General features: G+C 47.2%; 1 protein-coding gene across 2 annotated transcripts; it reads right to left on the bottom strand.

Annotated features, from left to right (window-relative positions):
* Positions 1-265: 265 nt before the first annotated feature.
* On the bottom strand, positions 266-16,273 carry LOC102934126 (ovomucoid). Of its 2 annotated transcripts, none has more exons than XM_027827328.3 (7): positions 16,127-16,273; positions 7,047-7,069; positions 4,204-4,328; positions 3,848-3,893; positions 2,482-2,609; positions 2,291-2,336; positions 266-471 (listed from the first exon to the last, which is right to left on the bottom strand). In XM_027827328.3, the coding sequence occupies exons 1-7, from the start codon at positions 16,182-16,184 to the stop codon at positions 463-465; spliced, it is 435 nt and encodes a 144-aa protein (XP_027683129.2). In that variant the 5' UTR covers positions 16,185-16,273; the 3' UTR covers positions 266-462. The 2 variants fall into 2 exon arrangements, with proteins under 2 accessions (XP_027683129.2, XP_043377089.1); XM_043521154.1 differs by lacking the exon at positions 16,127-16,273 and adding an exon at positions 7,608-7,890.
* Positions 16,274-19,427: the final 3,154 nt, after the last annotated feature.

Here is a 19,427-nt window from a genome sequence, read left to right as displayed (position 1 = left end):
CGCTGTGGTCTCGTAGACAGACTCCGATTCCGAGGCCCGAAGGGACCACCGCGATCGCACATTGCAGACCACGGGGCCTCCCCCACCCACTCCTGTCATAGCCCCGAACCTCTGGATGAGTGACTGACGTGCTCCCTTGCGACTCATTTCCCTTCCCCCCACGTGTTCGCATTACTAATCATGTTTATTACGGTCGGATGGTACCTAAGGGCCAGGACCCTGGAGGCCATAACGCCTTGCCCAAAGAACAAACTGAGGCAAAGAATGCTGCTGAGTTTACTTTATTGATCAAGCCAACAGAGGGACCGAGAAGCCCCGGTGAGCTGCCGGAATCTGGGGTGAAGGGAGAAGGTATTTCATTGCAGGGCTTTGCTGGCGGAAAGTGCAAGCGAAAGGGCCACTATCAGCTCGGCACCACTGGGGATTCAGCATTCCCCATACTGCCTGAGGGGAAGTTTTCTGTTACTTAGTCTGGAGAGATGAGAGAGAGAGAGAGAGAGATTGATTAGCAACGAGTAGCCCTGGAGGAATAGCCTCCCCCCTTACTCTGCTAACCAGCTAAAATACAGAGCACTTCTTTGATGCTTGTCCCTTTTCCTTGCTGCTTGTGACAGTCATTTTGTGCCAGCCAGTGAGAGGGGTTTGGAAAGGGACCGATAACTTTTGAATGCTTCTGCTAAAAGCCCAGTTTAAACCTCTACAGGTGAGGGACCCAGGGGGACTGTGGGCCAGTAACTGGGGATCTGAACTGAATTCTAAGGGAAGCAGAAGAGAAATGAGACTCTTCTGGGCTAAGCAGCTGCAGTGTTTGTCTCGGCTAGGGGATTATGTAGAATGTAGGTGGTCCTGAAGAAAGAGAACCAGGTTTCAAGAGGGCGCTAGATTTGTGAGGGGCGATGGGGGTTCTCTGGGATGCCAGCAGAGTTGGGTGGCTGCAGGACAAACATCAGCATGCTGTCATGCCCAAACAAACAACAGGAAGTATTTTTTCACACAACGCACAGTCAACCTGTGGAACTCCTCGCCAGAGGATGTTGTGAAGGCCAAGACTATTACATGGTATAAAAAGAATTAGATAAATTCACAGAGGATAGATCCATCAATGGCTGTTATCCAGGATGGGCAGGGATGGTGTCCCTATCCTCTGTTTGCCAGAAGCTGGGAACAGGTGACAGGAGATGGATCACTTGATGATCACCTGTTCTGTTCATTCCCTTTGGGGCACCTGGCATTGGCCACTGTTGGAAGACAGGATACTGGCTAGATGGACCTTTGGTCTGACCCATATGGCTGTTCTTATGTCATGTAACACTGACTGGCCTGTCAGGGTGTTTATTAAAGTTCTCAGAGTGGTAGCTGTGTATCTGTATCAGCAAAAACAACGAGGAGTCCTTGTGGCACCTTAGAGACTAACAAATGTATTTGGGCATAAGCTTTCGTGCGCTAAAACCTACTTCATCAGATGCATCGAGTGGAAAATACAGTAGGTAGATATATTTACACAGTACATGAAAAGATGGGAGTTGCCTAGAACTGACCCCCCACTTGGGAAGGCAACTCCCATCTTTTCATGTACTGTGTAAATATTTAATATTTATAGTATCCTAGTGCCCAAAGACCCGTCTCAGGATCAGGGCTCTGTTGTGCTAGGCACTATATAAACAGGGACTGGCTCTGCCTTGAAGAGCTTGAACTCTGGTGTCATGCAACATGCGGAAGGTGGAGAAGAGAAACAAAGGCATACATTACATAAATAGCTACTTTTCCCAGCTGCCCCTAAGCCAGGCCATTGTCCATGGGCCAGTTCCTGGTTGGGGTTGGTATGCAGCAGAAGAGGGTCTTGAGAAAGGAGGAAGAGGCCTTGCAAATCAGACTGGCGAAGACAGAGGAATTATTGCTCATTGCTAATCAATGCCTCTGATAATAATTGACTCGCCAGCTTTCTTTGTTCAGGAGGGGGGTGAGACAACAGCCACGGCAAAGCCCATTTTCCCAGTTAGCGGAGCAGCCGATACCAGCAGATCCCAGAGTTTGTGGGTCTGGAGTTTTTCTGCACGCCGAGGTGTGTGTTAGAGTGCTGTGTTAACGTTACCCCATCACATCTGACAGCTCTGGGCTACTCTTAACACGTGTCTCCTATCATATTCCCAGTCTTGTCGCCCAAGTGCCTCGAAAACGGTATCAGCACAAGACAGATATTTTCCTTCAGGTTGGCCATGCTGCCGCACTGAATTGAAGGTATGCCATATATACGTATAAACAGTTAATAAGGCTGATGTCTGGGCTTTACCTGGGGACATTCTCCATCATTGTTCTGGTCAACGTCTGCTCCATTCCTTCGGGAAGAAAGCAAGGTTAGGGTGGATGAACACAGGGCAGGCTGTCAAGAATTAGATCACCGCATCGCCCTCTGGGAACCAACACGATGATCGAAATGTCCGTACATCTCTGTGATGGCCCAGCAGCTCTTGTGGAACTTACGCGACAGCAGAGCAAAAAGCACATTTGTTGCCATAGGTAACGCCGTCAGTGCCGCAGATTGGGCTGTACTCCAGCGTGCAGGCCGCTTCCTGACCTGTGGGTGTTTTCATGTAGCCAGTGCAGTCAACCTGCAACAGTCACAAGGCAACACAAGGTTCAATCTATAACCCTCCCTCTCCTTCTTCTAGGGATCGGATTGTAACCGACTTGCTGTCTCTCTCCCCGTCTGCCGGGAGGAGGTAAAAGAAGAGGAGAACAAGGCCAATTGTAGGAAGCAGCAAAGGCTGCATGAAAGGCAAAGCTGAGATCAGTGGTCCTAATATCACGTGCAAGGTACAATCCCAAGTAATAAGGTGTACAGTTCTGGAGGGAACATAATGTACCATTCAAGGCAAAAATTACTGAAATTCCACGTTGGGATTTTTTGTTCCGAATGACATTTTGTTTCAATGTTTATATTCTGTTATATGTTAGAATAAAATAGAAAATCAAACCTCAAAATTGAAACAAAATGTTTTAACTGACCTGAAACAATGTTGTGGGTATTTTGGAAAATTTTATTTTATGGGAAATTTCTAAACTTGTTTTCGTTCCAGTTTGGAACAAAAACAAATTTCAAAACTGCAGAATTTCCTGCAAAATGGAAATTTTTGTTGCTCCCAGCTCGGTTGCTAGTGCATTTGTAACACCGACAGACCCCAGTCATTGGTGGGCAGGATCGAACCGAACATAAAAACATAAGAATGGCCCTATGGGTCAGACCAAAGGTCCATCTAGCCCAGTATCCTGTCTATTGACAGTGGCCAGTGCCAGATGCCCCAGAGGGAATGAACAGAACAGGGAATCATCAAGTGATCCATCCCCTGTCCCCCATTCCCGGCTTCTGGCAAACAGAGGCTAGGGACACCATCCCTGCCCATCCTGGCTAATAGCCATTAATGGACCTATCCTCCCTGAATTTATCTAGTTCTTTTTTGAACCCTGTTATGGTCTTGGCCTTCACAACATCCTCCGGCAAGGAGTTCCACAGGTTGACTGTGCACTGTGTGAAGAAATACTTCCTTTTGTTTGTTTTAAACCTGCTGCCTATTAATTTAAACCTGCTGCCTATTAATTTAACTTGGGACCTTTGGAGCTAAATGCATAAGCCTCTACTGCATGAGCTAAAAGCCACGTGGCCCTTAGCTAAGGCAGTAGCAGACTCATTAATCTCTAAGTGGTCTTGGTGGCACTAGAGGGGACAGAGCACCACAACCAGGAGGTGTGGGGGTTACACATTCATACTGTCTCTATTGTGAGGACATGCCATTGCTAATGTATCAGGAAGTAGGTTATAACAATGAACAGAGCAGATATTTGGCTGTACCTGAACACATCTTCCATCATGCTTTTTGACAATCTTGTTGCCACGTCTTGAGAGAGAAAGAGAGAAGAGTATGTGGAGAGAGGTTAGTTTGTGAGCACTTTGCAGGAATCTCACTCATTACATCTCTTCAGTTCTATGATGCTGATACAATTAACGAAACTCCTTTAAATCAGATAGCTCCCAAGTGATCTCTGGTTGGACTGATCTCTGATCAGTGAATACCAGACTCACAAAGATGAGTCGCAGAATCACATCAAGCCATCTCGTCCGTCCCCAGCCAGCGGTGCTTATACTGCGGGCTTTTCTGTGCTGCTTTGCTGCTTTGGTTAATCAGAAGAAGTTACTTAAGAACTTACAGGATTTCTCTGCAGAACAAACACTCATTGGGGTAGGTGACGCCATCACTGCCACAGACTGGGTCAGCCATCCTGGGACAAAGAACTTCTCTACTGGGAAGCGCTGTGTAGAGACTGCAAAGAGGCTGCAAAAGAGAGTGTCATTTGGGTGTGACCTTTACTACAACATTACACCTGATAGCTCTGTGCTTCTCTGAGTATTCACTTTGCCTTGTGGTCCTCCCCCACCTGTACCCCACTCTTTGCAGGTGCCATCCCCTTGTAGTTCCTTTAACAGAGACTTTATAGGACATACTAGAACGTTTCCCCCCATCCTGAATGGGAGGGGAAAGGGTCGTAATCATCCTAGGTTCCTTTAGATCTCCTGCTCTGGAGGGGAAGGAGAGCTCACCAGAGCTGGGTGAATAATGATTTTTTTTTCTTGGTTTGTTGGTAATTTCAAAAAGTTATATATATGTGAAAAGGGGGGATGGGTTGCAGAGGAAGCTTCACAGAGCTCTTATACCTGTGTACAGTTTCCGTTTGGACCAAACTCCCAAATCTTCGAAATTTTTGGAAAATGGAAAAGGGAACTAAACCTTTTGTTTTGATTTTTAAGCGTTTTAAAACATTTATGACTTTTTCAAAATACAATTAGAGGGAAATCTGAAGCGAAAAGCCATTTCAAGCTGAAAATATTTTACTCAAAAAATGTGGAAATGAAATGTTCTGATTTTTTTCTGATTTTTTAAAATGAAAAATTCAACAAAAGGGACTCAAGGTCATTGGATGGTTGTGTCCTGAATCTGCATTTTTTTAGCAAAAACGTTTCAGTTGAAAAATGTTGCCAAGCTCGAAGTTCAGCCTGGAGCATGTTCTCTGTGTTGTCTTTACGCTGACACTGGTCACCTTCTGGGAGACAATAAAGATTGAGCCTCAAAAGATAGGCTAGGATTTCAAACCTCAATTTCCTGCCATATCCTTCAAAGACATTATTGTTTTGAGTTTCTGTATCGTTGTGGGCCAGGATTGTATGTAACGTCTCTTGGGGGGATGTGACAGATGTAAGTCCTGGGAGTTCAAAAGACTGTATGGAAAATGGGCTGGACAAGGATGGACTTTTGGGACAATAAGTGTGAAGTGGATTTCCTGGGGAATCCCCAGGGAGACATTAGTGCAATTCCCCAGCTCTGGTTATGCAAAAATGCAGCCTTCTGAAATGATGCCCTGAGGAGAGGGTCATTGTCTGCTGATTACCTGTTACAGAAGGCCAGGATCAAAGACCCTAGCTGTATAAAGAAAGGGCTGATCTGCCCAGTCTGGGTGATGGTTCTGGATCTCAAATGGATGAATGCATAACCATGGGGAAAACCCAGTCGTGGATTTTGAAGGACTAAAACCTACCAGAGCCCCAAATTAAAGCTGGGAGGTGACCAAGGAACTGCCTATGCCTCTGTGGGATTTAGGAGAAAACCTCCTTAGGCTCTTTTGAAAATTACCTATGTGACAGGGTCAGGCCAGATGGCTACAGGAGATTGTTAGAAGGCCAATATATTAGTCCCAGATTAAGTACACCCCTTTTCCCTGGGTAAGGTAACAGGGGCAGTTCCAGAACAAGCAGGAACTTGCTGGAACCAATTAAGGCAGGCAGGCTAATTAGGACACCTGGAGCCAATTAAGAAGAAACTGCTAGAATCAGTTAGGACAGGCTGGCTAATCAGGGCACCTGAATTTAAAAAGGAGCTCACTTCAGTCTGTGGTGTGCGTGTGAGGAGCTGGGAGCCAGAGGCACTGGGAGCTGAGAGTGAGAACACGACTGTTGGAGGACTGAGGAGTATAAGCGTTATCAGACATCAGGAGGAAGGTCCTGTGGTGAGGATAAAGAAGGGGTTGAGAGGAGGCCATGGGGAAGTAACCCAGGGAGTTGTAAGCTGTCGCACAGCTGTTCCAGGAGGCATTCTAGACAGCTGCAGGCCACAGGGCCCTGTGGATTCCACCAGAGGGGAAGGTCTCTGGGCTGTTCCGCAACCCACATGGTGGATCAGCAGAGACTATGGGGATTGTTTTCCTTCCTTTTCCCCATGCTGGCTGGTGATGAGGTTATCTGAGTAAAACGGCAGATTTGAGCCTCGAAAGTGGCCAAGCTGAGGGCTGCTGTGAATCTCTGAGGCGAGCAAATCTGCCAATAAGAGCAGGACCCACCAAGGTGGAGGAGGAACTTTGTCACACCACCCATAGATCTGTGTAGGTTTTTATAATGGTGCCCACCATCCTCATGCAGCAAATATTCTCACATAGCCAAAACATTCAGGTAAAATGTAGTCTGCTGGTCAAAAATGAGAGACTAGAAAATGAGGTGATTTTCTTGGAATCAGTCAATTTTATGAACTATTCACTGACGTGCCTTAATTATATTCAGATGGCTGAAATTTTGAGTAGATTTTAAAACAAAAGGTAAGGGATACTTGTGACACTATGATGCAATTGTGTTTGAACTAAAAAGCACATGGAGTATATTAAATTAACAAGGGGCCTTGACAAATGCATTATGGATTAAATTGACCCCTCTGCACTAGGGCTTAAGTGGGCTTTAAGTGGTACATTGGCCTTGCATTGGCCCTCTATGCTGGGGTAAATTTCACCCTATGTTATTAGTAGTTATTGTTTGTTTTTATCAGTTGCACCATGTGGAAACAATGGATCCAAATCCCAGGGATCCATTGTCTCAATTCTACGGCAAGGGAGTCATTTCACTTTTTGAGGCACCTCTATTCTTTCATTGGTGTTTAGTGGTTTTCCCTATGTGCCTATCTGTGATGGACCTAGGGGTCAGGGGAAAATGACAAAGAAGATCTGAAACTCACCTGACCTTCCCCAGTGGCGACACCTGGAACAAAAAACAGAGACAAAAATGATAAAAACAAAGCAGCATCTTTGATAAACATCCATTAGGAAACATTAATCCTAAAGAATAACCAAATATACACTCTTAACCCAGGAAACCAACTGTTCCTTCTTGTATTGATGGCCACAGCTAATATTATATCTCCTCTGAGTAAACATCAGATAATGTTCTACAGTTGGAATTTTTTGATTGTTTAATAAAAACAGAGTTTTTGGTTGCTCCTTAATGATGAAATGCAATGTGAACTTCGCCTCTGCGACCCACAAGTCCTGGTAACATCCTATAGGTTCAAGTAGGACTTAGGTGGTACAGAGGCCTTGCAGGAGCTCTCTGCACAGGAATGAATTTCATCCAAAGAGAAATCCCATACCAACCCACTGGCTTGGAACTGTTCTTGGCACAAACCCTAGCTCAGTGTCACTTCTTTAAGGATGTGCATACATCACTGACTTCTTGGCTTCAAGAGGGCTAGAGATATCTGCCAAAGGGTGTTACACAGTCTACAACAAAATCAACTCACCGGAAAAATAGCTGAAAAGTGCCAGACCGAGCAGCCCAAAGACACCTCTTATCTTCATGGTGGAGGTGATGGGTGAGTGGGAGTCAAGTCTGTAGCCGCTCTGCTGAGTAGATGATGTTTCTCAGATTCCACTGCCAGAGCTCACAGAGATATAATGTGTGTGTCTCCCCAACCTTGACTGTGAAATCACCACCCTAACATCACTGTTGGCTCTGGAAGCCAGCTGTTTTTTATTGAGGCTTGTACTGAGCTGTAAAGAACATTTTCTTATCAGCGAGATGCCCAGGAGAATGCAATAAACACACAGGCTGCACCCAGCTTGTTAACAAAGAGGCTTGCTGTACAGTGGGTCCTTTGTTTTTCCTGGACAATGAGCACATTGTGTATGCAGTGGAAGCTATGAAATTGGAGGGAGGAATCTGGTAATGTGGATGGACCACGCCATTAAGTTGTTACATTGAATGCTATTCAGATTGCGTACTGCATTACATATGTTGTAAGATATTCTAGGGTGCAACAGCTTTTGAATCAGTTATTTGGGGTGACGAATATAGGGCTTACATGAGACTTTAAAGGGGCCTGAAGCTGGGCCTCTACAGATTACCCACACATTCTACGGACACTTAGGGAGGTGTGAGGACTTGCCATACTGTCCTTCCCCATCCTCTCCAGGGTTTTCTTGCCGTGCTAGGTTTCTCACTGACAGATGGTCAGCTAGGACCTCAGCTGAAAGTCTGGGTTTGGAAACAATGGGTAAAGGTTAACATATGTTTGGTGGGGTGAATTCTGTGCCAAAGAATATGCAAGTTTCTAATCATCAGAGGAGTGAAGTTCTGGAACAGCCTCCCAAGGAGAACAGTGGGGGCAAAACTCTCAAACTTGTTTCAAGACTGAATTTGAGAAGTTTATGGCGGGGATGGTATACTGAGGTTGCCTACAATGGCATATGACCCGTCCACAACTGCTATTAGCAAATACAGTAGAACCCCAATTATCCAACCCTCCATTATCCATCTCTCTGTATTAACCAAACAACCAGGACTCCAGGTCCAGAAGCGGCCAATCTCTCCTGTGGCCACTAGATGGCGCTTCAGCCTTGTACTTTCCCATTCTCTGGATTATTCGAATTTTTGATTATCCTATCTAGCCCCGATCCAAATAGATAGGATAATTGGGGTTCTGCTGTATCTCCAACAGCTGGAGATGGGACACTAGCTGGGGAGGGCTCTGAGCTACTACAGAGAATTCTTTCCCAGGGGTCTGGCTAATGGGTCACCCCCACATGCTCAGGGTTTAACTGATCGCCGTATTTGGGGTTGGGAAGGCATTCTTCCCCACGTCAGATTGGCAGAGACCCTGGGAGGTTTTGCCTTCCTCTGCACTGTGGGGCACAAGTCACTTGCTGGTTTGAGCTAGATTTTCTGTCACATCAGGTCCTTAAATTATGATTTGAGGATGTTAGTAAGTCAGCCAGAGGTTGTGGACCCATTGCAGAACTGGGTGGGTAAGGTTCTGTGGCCTGCGATGTGTGGCCTTAAAGTCTCTGAGACAAGTATAGGCTTCATTAAAGCATTATAGATGAGGGTAGGGCCCTTGCAATAGAATGAGCCATAATTAAACGCCACATGTACTGCCATGAAGACTGAAAAGCAAATATAGACACTGCATAAAAGAGACCCTTTGTGCTAGGGAAGTAATGTAAGCAAAGGAGGGACAGTACAGCCTGTTTCGTCTTTAGAGACCACATCCCACCTGCATATGGGCAGGGAGTGAATTAAAGGGAACCTGAGTTTTTAAATAGAAAATCAGAAACATCTTTCTTCGTATCCTGGGAGATGCTGCTGACTCTAGGCCTAGGTGGGCAGGCTGTCGTTGCTGGTTGCTGAGGGTGTGTCCCACGGCAATCCGAGGGGTGACTGCAGCGTGGGTAGGCATACGCACATGAGTTTGACCCATTGCTAATAATGACAGCTTAGATGTGGCAGGACAAGCTTCAACACGGACTAGCAATGTGGGTACGTACCTAGGGTCCCGGGTGGGCTTGTGCAGCCCATGCTAAAGACCGTGGCACATTCTATCCTGCTCCTTTTAGCCGTGCTAGCAGGGCTATGTCGACACCTCAGTCTGCAGTGCAGACATACCCTGAAAGGGCAGGATGATTCTAGCTACCGGGTAAAGACTGCAGGCTTTGACTCCCTGGCTCCAGCGAGAGTTTTGCCTGAGTCAGAAACAAGGAACCTCTTCTGGGTTTGGTCCTTTTATCTGTAGTTTTGTTGGAAATATCACTCTCTGGCATAATCCCTCCTGAGCTCGCTGGAAAGGACGCACATTCATGAAACAAGAAGGCAAAAAATAATCGTAAAGGAAGTTTTATGATGTTTATTTTTGAGGCTTAGAGACTTCATGCGAGGCTGACCCCGGCCCAATAAGACCCCAGTGTTTCAGGGTGGGAAGTATATTGTATTGCGATTGCATCTGCCCAGACAGTCAAGCCAAGCGCGCTAGTCTGAGTGCCTAAACCACTCAGCAGTTGAGGGACGGGCATTGTGCAAGTCTATGAGAGAGCCAGGCAGCCCATGCCAGTGGGCGGAGCCTGCAGGGTGTTGGGTAGCAAAGGGTCCTGCCACAACATCCCAACAGGGTGAGCCAACTCCTGTTTGGGGAATAAATCCAGGCAGGAGAAATTCCCTCTACTACAGGGTTTCCTGGGTGACTTCTTATGGCCTGTGCTATGTAGAAGGTCAGAGCAGACATGGACAATGCCCGCCCCCCCCCCCTTCTGCCTTAAAATCAATGTGTAATGATCATAATACCTAATTCTCCTATAGCTCCTATAGGGCTATTCATCAGCAGATCCCAAACCTTTCAATCACACACCAGAGAAAATGGTTCCCAGATCATTAGAGGAGGTAAAAATGAAAATATCTGCAATGACTATTGTTCCAGTGGTCTCCAGCCCTCACTCTTTGGGACCATGAGTAAGTAGTTTTACAGTGACTGAGGTTCACTTCGGGATGCAGTTTGGATGAGGGTGAGGAGATGACCCTGGGACTTCTTGGGAAGGATTTTCTCTAATTTTAGAACCAGCTGGAAAGATCCCAAAACTGAAGAAACATGCAGGGAGGCGGATACGCTGTGTATGTCAGCAGGTCAGTCAGGTATCATCTCTCTCACATCTTGAGGCAACTGAGGTACAGATTTCCTGGTCTCCTCTTCCAGAATGAGTGATATCAATGTTTCCATGGACACAGAGCTGAAAGAACCGTTCCAGTCTATGTTTCTGGGTCTACAACCTCAGTAGGAGAGAAAGGCACCAACGTGGACATCTGAGAGAAAAAATTGTTAGATAGCCCTTAGATAGCCCGTACTCACCCCTGAGCACTGAGCGTAAGATATGGCCATCATCAAAACACTTTTGATTTTTATTTAGGGGATTAGGATTTTGTAGGGACTGAGATGGGGATATTGTTGGTTTGAAGATTGGCTTCTTTTACGGGGAGAATGGTTGCCAATTTCCTGCTAGTATTTGAGTTCATGTTGGACTGTGCATGATGAATTATTATGGGAAGGGAGCCTAGGATTGGAACATCCTTCTGTCTTTTCTATGCCAAATGGAAATAAATAAAGGGATCTGGCTGGTGGGTCTTGCCCACGTGCTTAGGGTCTAACTGATCGCCATATTGGGGGTCGGGAAGGAATTTTCCCTGAGGTCAGATTGGCAGAGACCCGGGGGGTGGGGAGGGGAGGGATTCACCTTCCTCGGCAGCATGGGTCAGGGGTCACTTGCAGGTTTAAACTGGTGTAAATGGCAGATTATCAGTAACTTGAAGTCTTTAAATCATGATTTGAGGACGTCAGTCACTCAGACAGAGGTTAGGGGTCTATTGCAGGAGTGGGTGGGCCAGGTTTGGTGGCCTGCGACGTGCAGGAGGTCAGACTAGTTGATCATGATAGTCCCTTCTGGCCTTAAGATCTATGAGTCTAATTAATAAAAACTGTCTTTACCCCACACTTTCCCTCGTGTTCTTTGTTAACATCAACTCCTTTTCGAGAGAGAGAGAGAAATTAGTGAAAACCACTGATTACTATAGGAGATCAGTTCACTTCAATATATTGTACAGAAACTACCAACACATTTAATCAAAAATCCCTGTAGGTTTAATAGGGAAGGTATTTATCGGGTAGGGGAAATTTGCCGCCAGCTACCCACTGGTACCAGCATCACTGAGCTATTAGAATTGGGCAAGTAGTGGTCATTCCCCCACATTAAAGCTGCCTCGAATGTCTGAACTGGACGCGCTGGGGTGTGCAGTCCGGCTCTTTTTGGAGAGTGCTCCCCTGTGCATTGAAGCGTTGTGAGGGGCCCTGGAAGGGTGTTGAGGGACGTGGGAGGAGCGCACAGGACAGTGAGAGGCTGGGATTCTAAGCAAAACTAGCCCATTATTCTCCTTCTTTGAGGAAAATGCTTCCAGCAAAGGATATTCGCAGCTCAGCCGTGAGGAGGGAGGTGTAGGTACTTACGAGATTAGCCTACAGATCTCGCATTCATGCCAGTAGGTGACACCATCCGTGCCGCAGACAAAGATAACCACTTCTGGGCATAGTAACTCGCCATCTTACACAAACGGTTCTTGGCCGTACTGGGTGCAATCGAGCTGCAGAAGCAATCAAATAAAATGAGTGTAGCCTTTATTGTATGGAGTAATTGTCCTGCCCCTATGTTCCTCATCTGGACTCTTCTCTCTATGATCAAGGAGAAGTCACCTGGGGCCTCCATCTGCAATCCTTTGCTGCAGTCCGAACGGGGAGGTGGTCAGCAGGCGTCTTCTCCCGTTCTCTGGGGCTGATGGGAAAGGACATTGCAGCAATATTCAGGCATGGGAGACTCCCTTTCAACCATTCCTTGCTGTGGTCAGCCTCATGTCTTTAAGACGTCCCCTCCAGATTCCTGACCATCAATTCAGGTCCCCTGAAGGAGCGAGCCAGTGCTGAGAGAAGGCATCCCAGGTGTTACGCGGAGGCCAGTGTGTGCTGGGAGCTGGGTCAGTGCGGTGTGAATTCTCCCGCAGCGAGAGGTGGCTGTTCCGCAGTTATGTGGCTCGCTGTTAGAGCTGGTGGAAAATGGGCAGCGCTTTTGAAAAATACGTCCTTTTTTAGCATTCCTCTTTTGTATGGCGAGAGTGGAACAGGGAAAGCAACGGTGTGGCTGCAGTTGCCTCTTAAGGTCTCTTGTCCAGTCCAGAGCATGTAAATGGCTGTTGGTCATCGTCCGTGATGTGTCCGGCAGTTAGCACTACGTCACAGGTGTAGTTCAGCGGTTCCCTCACTTTCCATCTATGGAGTGAGTATGGACATCTTCCATGTTGGGTGTCAATACGGTTTAGCACTGCCCATATGCGCCATGGGGAGGAGAAGCCCAGGACTTGCACAGTTGGGTCATTGCATTGAAAAATGTCAACATTTTTTCATCCTAGCTCTATTCCCTCCACGTGCCCTGCACTCCACTCCCCAATCCCGCACCTGGGGCTCGGGTCCCAGCCTCCGGCCCCACGCCCCGGCCACTGGCCCTGTGCCCGAGGGCCACGCCCAGGGCCCCATTCCCGGCCCCATGCCTGGGGCTCTGCTCCTGGAGCCATGGCAGCTGGCCCTGTGCCCGGGGCCCCGAGATTGGCCCCACCCCCCGCTCCCAGGCCCCTGCTCCCATGGCACATGGGGTCCCGGCTGACGGTCCCAGCCCAGGGCTCCACTCCTGGTCCCACACCCACCCCCAGCTGTGGCCACAGCCTCTGTGGGGGGTGGACATGGGAAAGGAGGCTGGATTTCAAGCCCCCCACTACTAACGTTCCAGCCCACTGCAAGTAGCACCAAGTAATCTGGGACACAGCAGTCGTCAGGACAGAGATCTCCCATACTGAGAGCCACTGAGTATTAGAACTGCATCCTGAAGCGCTCAGAGCTCAACATCATGACGTGGCCATTTCCGTCGGGTTAAGCAGAGATGTGAGGTAGATACAGGGAGAGCCATCCCAGCCACTTCTGAATACTAGGGTGTCTGCATTTTTGGTACCATTTTCATTCCAACCCCCTATTTTGAGAGGTGTATACATTTCTAAATAAAATACCTTTGGCAACAGACATTTTCATGGCCAGTCTCACAGCAGAAAGGAATTGTTTAATTTTGGAAAGTTTCGTAGAAACCTGTACAGCTAATCTGAGTTCTCAGAAGGTTAAAATAAGCATTTGTCAGACACTTTATTTGCTCTTGGAAAATTCAACCCTCCTCATTTTAAAATTTCACAATTGCAAGAGACTCGCCCCCCTCAGAGAGGACATATACTTTTGAGATGTCTGGAAATAAAGGCAGGTTTGAAATAATAGCGATGATTGTACGGCAGTACGTCGCGAGCCTGCAATAGTCCAATGCTAATATTCCCGATGGTGCGTCTAGACAATATGATCCCAATGCACAGTCAGCAAGTGATTTAAAAAGTGCTCCACACCAGTCTACAAAATCATCGAATGAAATGTGCCCTGGACACAGGCACTAGGCGGCAGGGCTACACTTGTCTTGGGAAACTTAACTAAGAACCTGTTAGTCTCTAAGCTGCCCCAAGTGCTCCTGTTCTTTTTAAGAACACAGAGCAGGTCAAAGCCCTGGCTGGGATGATTTAGTTGGGGATTGGTCCTGCTTTGAGCAGGGGGTTGGACTAGATGACCTCCTGAGGTCCCTTCCAACCCTGATATTCTACGATTCTATGATTCAAAGCTCTTTCAATGCTGCCCAAGCACACGGTTGCACAATGTTTGTTCAGCGCAGTTTAGCTGCCCCACTGCTCTCTGTATCTTTCACAATCCAACCACGCATTATGCCACATCATGCAGCGATGTCTGGCGTTCACTAGTCTGACTGTCTGGAAACCATGGGCCAGAACCTCAGCCAGTATAATCAGCATGACTCAGTCTGAATCGCTGGGGTTCACTCTCTCTGTGCTGTATTACTGAGGTGGCTCTGGTTTTTGATATGCCTAACTCTTAACCATAAGGACTTTGGGCGATTTTCCTTTTGCTATTGATTTCACTGATTTTTCCAACATCTAGATCTTGGGAACAGTGTGGATAGGAACCATTTATCCATAAAAAAGCATCAGAATAAAGTGACAAGAAATGAACAGAAAGAACTGGACTAACCTGATTCCTGTTTTGGCTAGCAATACCTGGAACCGAAGCAGAAATATAAAAGGACGCAGAATGACTGAGATAATTACATATCATGTGCTAACTGGTTTGCAGAATAACTGAATGGAGTTTTCTAACCTGGGAAATATTAGGGAATGACAGACAAGCTACTGTTGTGATGAGTGTGGCATAAAACACCCAGACAGACCGAACGTTTCCTGTACTAGTGGCCCTGGAGGGAGCTAGGTTAGTGAATTGCAAGAGAACTTTTGATGATTTAGCGTAGCAGATTTTCCTGGGTCCTACTGATCAGCAAACAAAATGCATTTCAAACAAGATGTTTCAAAATAGTGTTGGCACATCTGAAATCTGAGGAGCCGCTCGCTCTTCCCATGGGAGAAACCTCCACAGAGCCAGACTCTGCTCTCATTGACAGCTGGGTAATGGCACAGACCACGGGACCGAAGAGCAGAATGCGGCCCCAGGAGTTTCCACTCACCGACTTTCATTGGAATTGCCCCATGCTTTGTCCTACTCAGTGGAAATGACATGGGGCACCTGAGGTCTGTGCTGATCTTTGGAAACTTGCAGAGTCCCAGCACCTCTGTCCTGCTTCCCAGGCCCTTCAGCTCCCCTGCCAGCATGGCTTCTTCAAGTGTCCTCCTCCCAGGCTTGCTCATCTTCCTCGCCCTGAAACACCCCCCCAGGGAGGTTTGGATCGTGGAGAGGACCCCTGAGCAGTGTAAGCTAACTGGGATGGCATTCCTTTACTCTGCTTACTTCTTGGGGGGCAGGGGTGGGGCAGGAGGAATGCTGTGCAGAGTGACTGTCGGAACAGCCAGACCCACCGCTGCCCCACAATGCACCTGGGAGGCTACAGAGCCAGCACCATCCCCACTTCCTCCCATCGGGGTAGCCCGCGGTCCCCTCCAATCATGGAAAGCTGCTTATGCTGCTGGAATTTCCTTTCAAACTACAAGTACCAGAGTCCCTCCTCCAGTAGGTCAATTGGGACAACTCAGGGACGTTACAGTGCAGGGAGTCCACTGTCCAGGGTCAGCAGTAATATCTCTTAGGAAGAAATCAGCTCCCATTAGACTGAGCCACTTCTCCAATTCTACTAACTTCCCAATCCTTATAAAGGGAGCAGGGCCCATTAAGATTGGTACCTACTTGGTTCCGGGACTGTGCCTTGCACACTGCTGCCAGGATGTCGGTGATTGCTAATGAACAATATAATTGAATACCCTGGTGACACTGAGCCTTTCCCGTTATCAGTTGTGATTTCCAGTGTTCAGAGCATCACCCGGGACTTTCTACCAGCTACAGTGAAAGCGACTCACCTGAGAAGCAGCAGAGAAGGGCCAGAGTGAGGAGGACAAAGGCACCTGCGATTTTCATGGTGGAGGTGGCTGGTTAGCCCGGCGTTCAGTCTGTTAGAGCTGCGTGTGCCGTAACAGTGCACGCCAACGGAGCTCACGCACACACATAGACACTGGCCACTGTGATTGTGAAAACACCCTCTGATGTTGTTTTTGGAGCCGGGGAGCAGCGGTGGCTGGGGGTGGGGCTGCCCCAAGCGCTAAGGAATGCATCCTGCTCAGTGACGGACAAGGAAATGTTTATCTGAAAACTACTCCAGGCTTTAACTTCTATCTGCTAAGGACAGTGGGCTAGGTGTGCAAATTGCTCCCTGGGGCTCGTGAGGAAAGGGGATGCGGGGCTTCATGGCCTGGCAGAGAGGAGGGATAGAATGAATATTTCTCTGGGCCCTGGTTTGAAAAGTTGACTAATGAGGAAGGAGGGTCTTGCAGTGAAAGCGCAGGACTGGGCCTCAGGAGATTTAGGATGTTCTATAAACAAAACTGACCAAGTTATGGGCACACAGCATACGCCCTACTTTTCTCCCGCGGGAGAGCAAGGGATGCTGCGCAGGGAGGAAGGACCATTCCCTCAGAGTGGTATTCTGTCTGAGACACCCAGACGCTGTTGAAAGTTACTAGATTGAAACCACAACTCAAAATCTAATGAGTTTTCCATTATTCTTCACTCTCCAGAGGGTTAAATGAGGCTGTGACGGGTTGGGTCACAGAGACCCCCTTGGGATTGCCACCTGATATGCTGAGACTACCTCTGAGCCCATTTTCCCTGCCAGCTTGGGACTCCAGAATCCTGCCTTGTTAAACCAGACACACTAGCCTGCTGTAGACACAGACCCAGGTTCGAACCCTGTCCCCCAAAGCTGCAGACTAAAGTGAAAACAGCTTAAGAAGTGCTCCTGTCTCCAGCACCCAGATACCCAGTTCCTGTCAGGGTGGTTAAGCACTGGAATAAATAGCCTAGACAGGTTGTGGAATCTCCATCATTGTTTAACTTTCTCTTTAAAATTTCCAGTCACCTGTCAGGGATGGTCTAGATAATACTTAGTCCTGCCAGGAGTGCAGGGGACTGGACTAGAGACCTCGCGAGGTCCCTTCCACTCCTATGACTCTATGATTGTGCCCACAACTAATTATGGGTGTGGAACTGCACCTGCAGTTATTTGAACCCACAAAACTGCCGGTGCAAAAATAATAGCCCATTTAAGTCTGTGCTGAAATTAAGAACATAAGAATGGCCCTACTGAGTCAGACCAAAGGTCCATCTAGCCCAGTATCCTGTCTTCAGACAGTGGCCTGTGCCAGGTGCCCCAGAGGGAATGAACAGAACAGGGAATAATCAAGTGATCCAGCCCCTGTCACTCATTCCCAGCTTCTGGCAAACAGAGGCTAGGGACACCATCCCTGTCCATCCTGGCTAATAGCCACTGATGGACCTATCCTCCCTGAATTTATCTAGTTCTTTTTGCACCCTTCTTATGGTCTTGGCCTTCACAACATCCTCTGGCAAGGAGTTCCACAGGTTAACTGTGCGTTGTGTGAAAAAATACTTCCTTTTATTTGTTTTAAACCTGCTGCCTATTAATTTCATTTGGTGACCCCTAGTTCTTGTGTTATGAGAAATAGTAAACAACACTTCCTTATCTACTTTCTCTACACCAGTCATGATTTTATAGACCTCAAACATATCTCCCCTTAACCGTCTCTTTTGCAAGCTGAAAAGTCTCCGTCTTATTATTCTCTCCTCATATGGAAGCCGTTCCATACGCCTAATAATTTTTGTTGCCCTTTTCTGAACCTTTTCCAATTTCAGTATATCTTTTTTGGGATGGGGCGACCACATCTGCATGCAGTATTCAAGATGTGGGCGTACCATGGATTTATATAGAGGCAATATGATATTTTCTGTCCTATTATCCTTTTCTTAATTAGCCCCAGCATTCTGTTCGCTTTTTTGACTGCCGCTGCACATTGAGTGGATGTTTTCAGAGAACTCTCCACAATGACTCCAAGCTCTCTTTTTTGAGTGGTAACAGCTAATTTAGACCCCATCATTTTATATGTATAGTTGGGATGATGTTTTCCAATGTGCATTACTTTGCATTTATCAACATTAAATTTCATCTGCCATTTTGTTGCCCAGTCACCCAGTTTTGAGAGATCCTTCTGTAGCTCTTCGCAGTCTGCCTGGGCCTTAACTATCTTTAGTAATTTCATATCATCTGCAAATCTTGCCACCTCACTGTTGACCTCTTTTTCCAGATCATTTATGAATATGTTGAATAGGACTGGTCCCAGAACAGACCCCTGGGGGACACCGCTATTCACCTCTCTCCAGTCTCAAAACTGACCATTTATTCCTACCCTTTGTTTCCTATCTTTTAACCAGGTTTCAGAGTAGCAGCTGTGTTAGTCTGTATTCGCAAAAAGAACAGGAGGACTTGTGGCACCTTAGAGACTAACAAATTTATTTCAGCATAAGCTTTCATGAGCTACAGCTCACTTCATTGGATGCATTCAGTGGAAAATACAGTGGGGAGATTTATATACATAGAGAGCATGAAACAATGGGTGTTACCATACACACTGTAACCAGCGTGATCACTTAAGGTGAGCTATTACCAGCAGGAGAGCAGGGGGGGCGGGAGGGTACCTTTTGTAGTGATAATCAAGGTGGACCATTTCCAGCAGTTGACAAGAACGTCTGAGGAACATTGGGGGGTGGGAGGGAGCTCTGAGAGGACCTTCCCTCTTATCCCATGGCAGCTTCCTTTGCATAAGAGCCTTTGCTGAGGGACCTTGTCAAAGGCTTTCTGGATGTCAAGTCTTGCCAGTGCCATCTTTCTGAGACAAAATAGCTCTTCACAGGGAGAGATTTTCCTCCACTTTGAGAACACTGTAATGTTTCTGAAGAGACCCAGGGCTCAGCCCAAATCATCCAGAGGCAGAGAATGTCAGACCCAGGGCTGTGCAATACTGCAGGACTTATTCACCTGAGAAGCAGCAAAGTGCCAGAGTGAAAAGCACAAAGACACCTTGTTGCATTCACAGTGGAGGTGGCGGTTTGGTCTGTGGTCAGTCTGGTAGTGCTCAGCTCGGGAGTTGATCTTTTTGTGTTTCCCCACAGATGCAACTCACACACACACACAAATATATATACACACATGCAGGTGTGCAGATCATCCAACCATATTATTGTATTGCTCTGTACCTCGGGGGAACACCCTACACCCCCATGTTCATCTTTATAAAATGATTGTGTGGT

The sequence above is a fragment of the Chelonia mydas genome, chromosome 8, assembly GCF_015237465.2.
Source record: "Chelonia mydas isolate rCheMyd1 chromosome 8, rCheMyd1.pri.v2, whole genome shotgun sequence".
In the NCBI taxonomy this organism is placed as follows: domain Eukaryota; kingdom Metazoa; phylum Chordata; order Testudines; family Cheloniidae; genus Chelonia; species Chelonia mydas.
The sequence above is the reverse complement of the archived record's forward strand: the minus strand, read 5'-3'. Positions and strand labels throughout refer to the sequence as shown.